The 9706-nt window shown below is 60.2% G+C and overlaps 1 protein-coding gene across 1 annotated transcript in view; it reads right to left on the reverse strand.

Moving 5' to 3' along the window:
• Nucleotides 1-8356, reverse strand: part of LOC107183784 (LIM domain-binding protein 3-like) — a gene marked incomplete at its 3' end in the record, with an annotated part of 11685 nt that extends 3329 nt beyond the window's left edge. Inside the window, exons 1-3 of the mRNA XM_015566674.1 lie at nt 8187-8356; nt 5472-5654; nt 2221-2363 (exon numbers count right to left, since the gene is read on the reverse strand). Coding sequence (XP_015422160.1) covers nt 2221-2363; nt 5472-5654; nt 8187-8356 — 496 coding nt within the window. The remainder of the gene's footprint in view (nt 1-2220; nt 2364-5471; nt 5655-8186) is intronic.
• Between the last annotated feature and the right edge of the window lie 1350 nt (nt 8357-9706).

Below are 9706 nucleotides of genomic sequence, written 5' to 3' on the forward strand. Positions count from 1 at the left end.
TCCCCGCCTCTCCCCAGACCAGCCCTCCCTCCCCGCAGGAGTGAGTTAACGTCTGGGCTGCAGCCGGAGGGAAGCCAAAGCCGGGGCTGCCCTGGAAGGTGCCCTGCCAGGCCCGCCCAGGGAGCCCGACCGCGGCCGGTCTGCCTTCCTGGCGCCTGGGAGGACCTCCCCCTCCCAGTGCCCGTGTCCACCGCCACCTGACACTTGTCACGGGATTTTAACTCCGAGCCCTGTGTCCCCGTCTCTCAAGGCACAGAGGGCACCCGCCAGTGTGCCCAGCGCTGCGTGAGGAGCCTCCCTTCAACCCCAGAACACGGGGAGTACCCAGTCTCAGGACCATTTTCAAAGGAGACCGCCCAGGCAATGAGGTATTTTTCCATGGATGGCAACTTGGCCGGCCCTGAGGGAGCCCCCTGAGCACCAGGTTGGCCCGCCGAGGCAGCCCCCTGAGCACCAGGCCCTGAGGGAGCCCCCTGAGCACCAGGCCCTGAGGGAGCCCCCTGAGCACCAGGTCTGAGGGAGCCCACATACAGGGCTGGCACTCTTGCGAGGCTGGCAGCCAAGCCCTGCTGGACTCAATATCTCTGTCTCCCCTGCTCCCCAGCCACAGTGAGAAAACTTAACCAGACGTACCCCGAGCCCAGACATCTCTCTTCCTCTGTCCCCCACACTGCTAACTAGCTTTCCTCCTGCCGGACAGACGCCCAGCAGCCCCCTCCCTGCCCCTTAGAACTCGCTGCCTCATTCTTTCCCAAACAAGACAGTAACCGCCTCACTTTCTACCATATGTCAGCTTTACCACATGTAAAAACGGGATGTGTGCAATAATGTGGGGGCGGGGGGAGAACAGTTTGTATTACTGCTGCAAGTGGAAAATTGTTAATACTTTTTCCATAAGTTCAAGATGGCCGTAAGAATAAATATGTTAAAAGTAGAATGCTTTAAGCCCAGCTGGTGTGGCTCAGTGGATTGAGCCTGGCCCCATGGACCAAAAGGTTCCTGGTTCCCTTCTGGTCAGAGCACATGCCCAGGCTCCATGCCCAGTAGGGGTCGTGCAGGAGGCAGCCTATTGGTGTTTCTATTGCTCTCTCCCTGACTCTAAAAATCAACAACAACAATTTTTTAAAAAAGAAAACATAATGCTTTGAATAAAAAGTGTCTGCCTGCCAATATCCTATCCGGCCCAGGCTATCCCTCTGGGAACCCTTGTCATCCATTATCCCTGGTGTTCGGCCACCAGACCATGCTGCTCACAGCCTCTTCTACCCCGACTCCCCACTCCCCACTCCCCACTGGCAGTGGGGGACACACAGTTCTCACCAGCATTCATTCGTTCATTCGTTCCTGTTCACTTCCTTTGCTGAGTAGCTCCTCTGGGCCAGAGCTGAGTCTCGTGCTGCTGTGGAGGCAGCACGTCCTAGACCTGCCCTTCTGGAGTTCCCAGACCAAGTCCAGTGGGACAAGGGGCCAAGCAGTGCTAACAGCACTCAGGGCCTAGGTGCCAGGAGCCCTTCTGTGGGCACATCCTGCAGACCAGGACACTGGGGACCTTCCCCAGCAGGGGAGGCACCTGCTAAGAGCCCTGAGCTTCTGAGCAGGAACAGGCCAGCCTGAGAGCTGCCCTGGGCTCTGGGGAGCAGGCCCAGCTTTGGCTAGGAAAGAGGGGGTCATGGGCTGAGCCCTCATTCCTGCAAGGGAGTCCTAGGCAGTGAAAAGAATGGGGACCAGTGTGAAGGAAGGGAGCGGCCGTGGCTCAGCCACTGTAGGCCCGGTGCTGGCCGCTCTGCTGCCTCACCTGTGCTTCCCCTGCCTCCAGCTCTCCTGCCTCAGCAGAGGAAACCAAAGACCAGACGGGCTGAGCAGCTTGCCCAGGGTCACTGCGAGGCAGTGGGCTGTCCCAAGCCCCTGGCATTGTTGGTGTAGCTGCCCATCCTCTGGCTTGAGCCAGAACCAGACTCCTGGAGGAACCAGCTCCCCACTAAACCCTCTTCCCTCACCTTGAGCCTGAAAGTCCCCTGCAGGAGTGTCCTCTTCCTAAGAGCTGGGAGGCTCATCCCTGCCTGGCACTGCCCACCTGTCTCTTCAGTGCCAGAGGCAGGCTCCATAGGAATCTGGCCCACAACTGAACTCAGTGGCAGGACCTCACTGACCACCATCCTTCTGGGAGCTGACCCCTGCAGCCCACTCTCACCTGGCCTGCCAGCCCCCACCCACTATCACCTGGCTGGTAGACGGAAGGCCGGATGCTGGCAGTGGTGACAACCCGAGGCTTTGGTGCAGTCGCTGCCGGGGCTTCAGTGTACGGATGGGCAGCAGGTGCTGGAGAGGTCGCCTGGGCCGCACCGTGAGCAGAAGCCTGGGGCCTGGAACCAAGGGGGCAGAGTTAGCAGCCGGAAGGACAGCCCGGCCTGGTGCCGGCAGCCGGCAGGTTGTCCTGCATCCTCGGGAGCCTCTGGAGAGAGGACATCTGACAGGTGGTCGGGAGCTGCGAGGAAAGACCATGAGGTTGTGGGCGGCGGAGGCTGCTCCATAGGTGAGGAGTTTTGGTGAGTTTCGTTAAAGCAGCAACGACACCTCAAGAAATAGAGCCCATTGCTGCTGCCACCGCCTTGCAGAGAGGGAGGAAGCCAAGCTGCCAGCTGGGCAGGAGGGGGCACAGGAGATTCTCCACCCGCTGGCGAGAGGCTGCCGGGGACGGTCTGGGGCTGGAGGGACAGAGGCTGGAGAGAGGAGAGATGGAGGTAGTCAGAGCTGCCCCCCTCCCTCCACCTTCTGGTCTTGGGGCACTTCACAGCCTTAGACCCCTGGCCTCCTCCCCTCCCCTTTCTACTCGTTGCTGGAAGGAGCAGTAAAGTCTCGGGTTTCTGTGCAAGAGTGCTCCAGCAGGGAGACCCTCACCCCCAAACACGATTCTCTTCCATATGGTTCTCCTGCCTCTCCCACTGCGTTCCCCCAGGAGGCTGAGAGCAGCCTTTTTCTACTGTGACGCAGGTATCAGAGGACCAAAGAGAATGGAAACAGTGACTCCGTGCATTGCCCTCAGGAGATGCTGTGTGTGGCCTGTCTTCTCCGAGAGCGACAGCTCCAAAAACCCCTGGAGTGGAGCAGCTTGTTTTACTTTGGCTGATCCAGTGTGCCCCAATTTCATTTGTCTGTGAACCCTGCCCCTCCTTTTCTTTTCTCATTTAAAACTAATGAATATCTTACAGAACACGCCCTTGTCTCTCCCTACCTTTTCCAGATCCCACAGGGACCACATGACCACACCCAGTGGAAATGGGGTGCTAGAGACATGAGCCCCGGGAAACATGCTGTCCTTCCCAGCCCATGGCTTCCTGCCTTCCTTCCACCTGGCCTGAATGCCCCCCCCCGCCCCCTCTTGCATCACGCTGGACGGAGCCACAGGAGCAGGCCTGCCCTGTCTCTCCTGCTCTGGAGGGGGTGGCCCTGAGCTAAGAACCTCGAGCTGCCTCAGATGGTGGGAGGTGCAGACAGTGCTGGTGGCCAAGCCTCCGACCCGACCCTCATCCTGGGCCCGGTGGAGGCAGCTTGCCCTGCCACACTGCCATGCTGCCCGTTGAGGGAGGCCATCGTCTCCCCTTCCTGGGCCTGCCCTTCTCTGACTGACCTGTCGAGACCAGTGCAGTAGGGGCCTCCAGGGAAGAGGAGGAGGCAGTGTCCATGGGGTGCCCTGCTTCCATTGGTGGGAGGAGGCCAAGGTAGGGGGTGTCAGCCAGTCTTTCTCCCCCATGGAGGACGCTTCCTCCGCATCCCAGGAGCTGCGGTCCTGGTCAGGGGGTGCTGTTGGAGGAGGAGGCTGAGGCTTTTGATATCCAGCAAGAATTCTGAGGCCAGGCTCCAGGACAGTTTGGGTGGCCATTTGCCTCCCACTTGCTCCCTCTACCTCCATCCCAGCCCTTGTGTCAGAAGGGAGGGAGCTGGGCCCGGAGATGGTCTCCTGCTCCCTTCTGCTCCAGCCCATGTGGGAGCTCTCCAGGCTCCTCCCCAGCCTCCACCCAGGCATCACCCTCTTTGCAAGACAAAGTGAAGGAAGGGTTTGCCCTGTTGAAGGAGCCCTGAGGGCCCAGGATAGAGGCCTGGAGCCTGAGCAGGGCCCACATCTACAGCTCCCCAATCCAAACTGTTGGGGGTGGGGGGCATCTTTCCACTCAGCAGCAGGGATATTTCAACCCTCCTCTGCCTTCTTTGGCTCTCACCGCAGCCATTCTGGTGCGCAGAGGGAAGCACTTGCTAAGTGCCCTCTGGCAGCTGGGATAGAAAACTGTGGAGGCCAGGGTGGGCTCACCCTGAGGCTTGAGTTGGGCTGGGGAAAGGCCGGGCTCTGCACCACCTGGGTCATTGTACAGCCCAGGGCTAGGCCCACAACTGGCCCACAACTGAACTCAGTGGCAGGACCTCACTGACCACCATCCTTCTGGGAGCTGACCCCTGTGGCTAATCTGCCCCTCCCCCCATCCTCCTCAGGTTGCACCAGGGACTTGTGCACCCGACGCAGAGAGGCATGTCCTTTCCACAAAACCAGGGGGCGGGGGGCGATGGGGGAGGCGGGGCAGGAGACTGAGAGCTGGCTCTGACCCTAACACCAGGTGGACACTCCATGCAGCCCGTAGAGAGCTGGGTCTGGAGGCCTGCTTGCTGCCCGGCTGTGCCAGACCACCTGCCAGCCTGCCTGCATCTCCCGGGTGCTCTCCACCCAGCCCCGTTGCTGGGCGCCAGGAGAGCGGGTGGAGAGCCGTATGCTGCAACACCGGAGACCACTTTGTGTGCGCGGTGGCTTAGGCACACTTTTTCTGTCCCAACCCTACAAAATCAACGTTGCATTGAACGTCTTAGCAGACGAGGAAACTGACGTTCAGATCCAGTAACTTTCTGGAGATTACCGACAGGAAGTGGCAGGGGAGAGGTTGAAGCCACACTGCACCAGGTGCCTCTTGTTCTCCACCCAGAGAGCGGAGGCTAAGGGCCCAGGGCAAGTCAATTGCTAAATATCCAGCCTGTCTCCTGTGGCCAGGTCAATGCTCCTCCCTCCACGGAGCTTTCCTCCGCTTTCCCAGCCCCAGCAACAACTTCTGTTCCCCTAATTTCAGTTCCGGAAACAGGCTTTCCAGTCTCCATTTGCTGTCTTAGTGTGTGTGTGTGTGTGTGTGTGTGTGGGGGAGGCCATTGTTTGAAGACAGTTGGCTAGAAGCTGTTAATTTTGCTTTTTTTCTCTGTTCCCTCTCTTGCCCAAGGAGAGGGCAGGGGCCCACATCCCTCCTGTCTTCAGCCACACTCACACTCCTCTGCACCCTCTGCAGCAGGCAGTGCTAGCCTTGGCCTCCTGGGCCCTGGGCTCCCAACCACCTGGGGTGGGCCTTTCTGAGGGTGAGACACAGCTGCCCACATGGAGCCAGGGTGAGGCCACTCCTGCCTCCCTTCCCCACAGCCGGGGTGGCACCTGGGGCAGTTACCTGGGACTGTCCGCAGGGCTTGAAGCAGGGGCCGAGGCAGAGGCAGCGGCAGCATGGGCAGCGGTTGCAGCCAGGGGTGGCGGGGCTGCGCTGGGAGAGGCAGCAAGAGGCGGCTGGGCAGAAGCGGGCAGCAGCGGGGTGCTGGCCTGGCTGGTGCACACTGGAGCATGCTCAATAGGGGTGCTGATGAGGCGGGACCAAGAAAGACAACAGGTCAAGGGGGCCCTCTGCATGGCGGTGGTGTCTGCAGCAGAGGCATGTTGGGCAGAAGGCACCGTTCATACTGCAGAGTAGGATCTTCCAGAAGCCTGTTCCCAGTTCCAGAGAAAGAGGCCCTCAGGACCCCGAGAGGGAAGGACTCAGCCCACAAGGAGGATCACAGTCACATCAAAATTATTCTCCAGCCTGGTACGAACACCTCATTCTAATATATACATAATTGATTTCAGAGAGGAAGGGAGAGGGAGAGAGAGAGAAACATCAATGATGAGAGAGAATCATTGATTGGCTGCCTCCTGCATGCCCCACACTGGGGATTGAGCCTGAACTCTGGGCATGTGCCCTGACTTGGAATCGAACTGTGACCTCCTGGTTCATAGGTTGACGCTCCGGCAGAGCAAGAACCCCCCGTTTTTGTGCTTCCTGGTTTCTCTGAGTACAAAAACACAGTGTGATGGAGAAGTAGATTGAATTATCAACCCATCCTGCTTTCTGCATTTAGTCGGAGGCACATGGCCTTTGAGAAAAGCAGAGGCAGATATTTGAGGGCCAACGGCTTAGGCTCTAGAGTGGCGAGAGCCTGGGCTTTTAGGCGTGGAGGACTCAGGCACTGACAGCACGTTCGGAAGATGGATGAAAGCTGCCATGCCAGGCTGATCAAGGTTATCTGGACCAGAAAGGGTTAACGTGGCGTGGGGGGTGGGGGTTCAGAAATAGAGGCAACTGTGCCCCTTTCCCGGGTAAACCAGAGAGGTGGCAGGATCTCAGGGTCTCCCATACCCGTGGTGAAGGAGCAGACGGATCCAAGACCATCCTGAGGTGCCCAGGCCCCCGTGTGGCCTGGCGGCCAGAGGGTTTCTCACATGCCCAAGAGTGATGTGCTGTGGCCCTGAGTGCCTGCATGTCTGAAAGACCAGTGGCTGGGAACAAGGGAGGGACTGCAGTGCCAGTGTAGACCAGTGTGACCAGCGTGACCAGATGGGTAGGGATATCCCAGCAGGTGCCAGCACAGGGAGACGGACCAGGGCCAGGTGCCCAGGTGCCCACCCTGCCTGCCTTGCTGTTCAGTGAGCATCCCATCTGGGCTGATGGGCTGGATTTCTGCCACCTGGGAAACTGGGCAGAGAGACAAACCAAGTTACAGGAGAGCAAAGAAATGCATTCTCTGCCCCCCGGCCTCGGGCCTGAGACGGGGACTTGCTGCCACAGAGCAGGAGCTGGCTCCCGTCGCGGGTGGCCCTGCGCAGAGTTTGTTGTTGACCTGGCCCCGTGTGCCTGGCCTGTGTCTGTCGTCCTCACCGTCGCCCTCTGACATGGGTATTAGCAACTCTGTTCCGTAGACAGGGGATGGAGACACAGATTTCAAGCTCCCGGAACAGGTAGTGACGGCAGGATCTGGCGGAGGGACACTTGGGCTTGAAGCCTCCCCCAGTACCCCAAGTCCCTCAGGGAGGGAGGAAGATGCTTCTTCGAGTCAGGCAAGTAGGGTCCTTCCCCCAAAAGGCACTCTCCTATTGGACAGGGTGGGGAGTGGGTTTGGGGGGGGCTGGTGAGCATCACTCCTCTGATCCCCTCCACCTGCTGGGCCATTGGTATCAAGACCCTCATTTTCCAGGAGAGGAGCCTGATTCTAGAGGCCGGCACCGCTGGTAAACCCTCCCCGCTGCCCGCTGCCTCACTCCTGCCACCTCAGGTCGAACATGCAGTGAATGGCCTGGGGATCTTGCTCAAATGCAGCTTCTGATTCGGGAGGTTGGGGGGGTCCCAGGTGACGCTGGTCCGAGGACTGCCCTGGGAGTAGCCAGGCGCTGCCCAGACTGTCCCAGGGCAGAGGCCACGAGCTGTTTACCAGGCATCACTGAACTGCTCTCCTCCCTCAGTGAGGCGTAGGGTGGGCGGAGGGAGCCACGGAGCCCTGGAGAGGCGGGGGAGCGGGCTGGAGAATGCCTCCCACAGGAGGGAGCGAACCCCCACGGACCAGGGCAAGGGCCATGTCCTGACCAGCCCTCCCCCACCCCAGCTTTAGTTCAGAAAGGAGGCCTCAGACAGCCCTGCTGGGGCTTGTGGCATGCCGGCCCCGCCCTCCCAGGAAGCTGCTCACCCGCCCTCATGGAGGAACCTGACTGCCCACAGCTTCTCTGGGAAGCAGCTGCAGTTCCTGGAGCCATACTGCCCAGCCAGCCGCCAGGCCCTCCTCACGCCGTGGGCCGCGAGGCCTGGGGACGCCGGGCCTCAGAGAACACCCAGCTTCCCTGTCTGCTTCTCCCTGACCCTGGCCCAGGCTTCCAGGGGCTTCTGGGAGCCAAGGCCGCTGCCAGGACAGGAGGGATGACGGTGTCTGGGGGAGACAGGACTGTACAGACAAACCAAACATTGATTTTGTCCCCTTCACTCCAATTGCTAGTCAGACCAGCTTACGTGGTGTGTCCCAGGCATGGCTCCAAAGGACCCCTGGGCTCCGGGGTGAGGTGGGCCCCAGGAGAGTCCATGCTCTACCGCAGGGCCAGGGCCAGGGCCAGGGCCAGGGCCAGGCTGCCGCTGGGGCCTACGAGTGGCATCCTGCCGAGCAGCACTGTCTGCAGAGGCCAAGCAGCAGGCCCCAGGAGAGGGGCAGCATGGGACAAGCCCAGGGTCTTGTCCGGGCTGTTTCCTGCCCGAAGTTCCATTAGCCCAAAACGCCGAGGAAGGTGTCCCAGGGAGCAAGCAGAGCACTTACGTGGCCCCAACTGTAAGGAAAGCCACGCAATCACCCAGCCAGGCGTAGGAGTCTGTCTGCCTCTTGCCCTGGTCATAATTCACTTCAAATATCTAACAAGAACCAAACCAAACCAACTGTACTCAACTACTCAAGGCTTCAGGAGCGGGTGTGGCGAGAGGAGACACAGGTTGGCCCCGGGCCCCTTGGCAGGCCATCTCGTCCCTCGACCCAGCTGGCATCAAGGGGGAACACGCCAACCCTGTGCCTGCTCTATGGTGCTGGCCTTTGGTTGATGCTCTTCCTGATGCCAAGGGTATTAGGTACGGAAAGGACATTATGGACGGATTGGGGAGGTGCTGGCTTGGGCTCTGTGGTTACTGGGCTCAGGCTGACCTGCTGGTGAGGTGGAGGTGTTGTGGTTGATGGTGCTGGGGGTGCTATTGTTGGGGTGACAGTGCTCATTGTATTAGTTCAGAGAATGGAACATGAACCTCTCTACTGACTGGATTACAGAACCCAGTCCGGTTACAGTGTTCACGCTGCCATCCGCCTGGTCAGCGTTTCATCTTGCAGCCTGAAGACTGGCTGTGGCTCGGGGCGCCCTGACCACGTCACTCCGCACGGTCACCTCCAGGGCCCGTGGACACTGCAGTCTGTGCAAATGACACCCTCGAGATCGGGCCCGCGATCCCCCCAGGCCGCAGCACCGGCGACATTCACTAGCTCCAGGCAGTCAAAACCCCACAGCCCTCACTCCACTCCAACCACTCCTGACCAAACGCCCTCTGCACTGCCTCTACCCCAGCCACCGTGGCTAACTCGGGGTTCCGGGACACCCCTTCTCCTCCTCATCCAGCAATCCTAACTGCTCTTGAGGACCAGGGCCCACCCCTTCTCCCAGGGAGCCTGCTCTGACACCCAGTCGAGGGGCTCGCCCTGTCTCTAGACCTCACGCCAGCAACCTTGCCTCATGGTCAGCCACGGCCACATAAGCGCTTTCTCGTTTCTCTGGCACCCACAGCAGCCAGGTGTACACGGGCTGCTGTGTGAGGACAGCCCTGCACAGAGGGCTGCCTGCAGGGGCTGGTGGGCATCCCTGGGAACCTTCCAGAGCACCAGGAGGGCTTCCACACCCCGGGGTCAGGACAGGGAAATGTGAGGCCACCAGTTCTGACGGGCTCGGGTCCTCTGTCAGCCCAGGACACCACTGCCTGGGCCTCTCTCTGGCAGCCCCAGCCCCACAACCCCCCCTGGGGCCCCAGCAAACATGTGCGTGCGCTCCAGGACGCCTCGGTGCAGGCAGGAGCACGCTCCATCT

The sequence above is a fragment of the Myotis davidii genome, unplaced genomic scaffold (assembly GCF_000327345.1).
Source record: "Myotis davidii unplaced genomic scaffold, ASM32734v1 scaffold642, whole genome shotgun sequence".
Lineage (NCBI taxonomy): Eukaryota > Metazoa > Chordata > Mammalia > Chiroptera > Vespertilionidae > Myotis > Myotis davidii.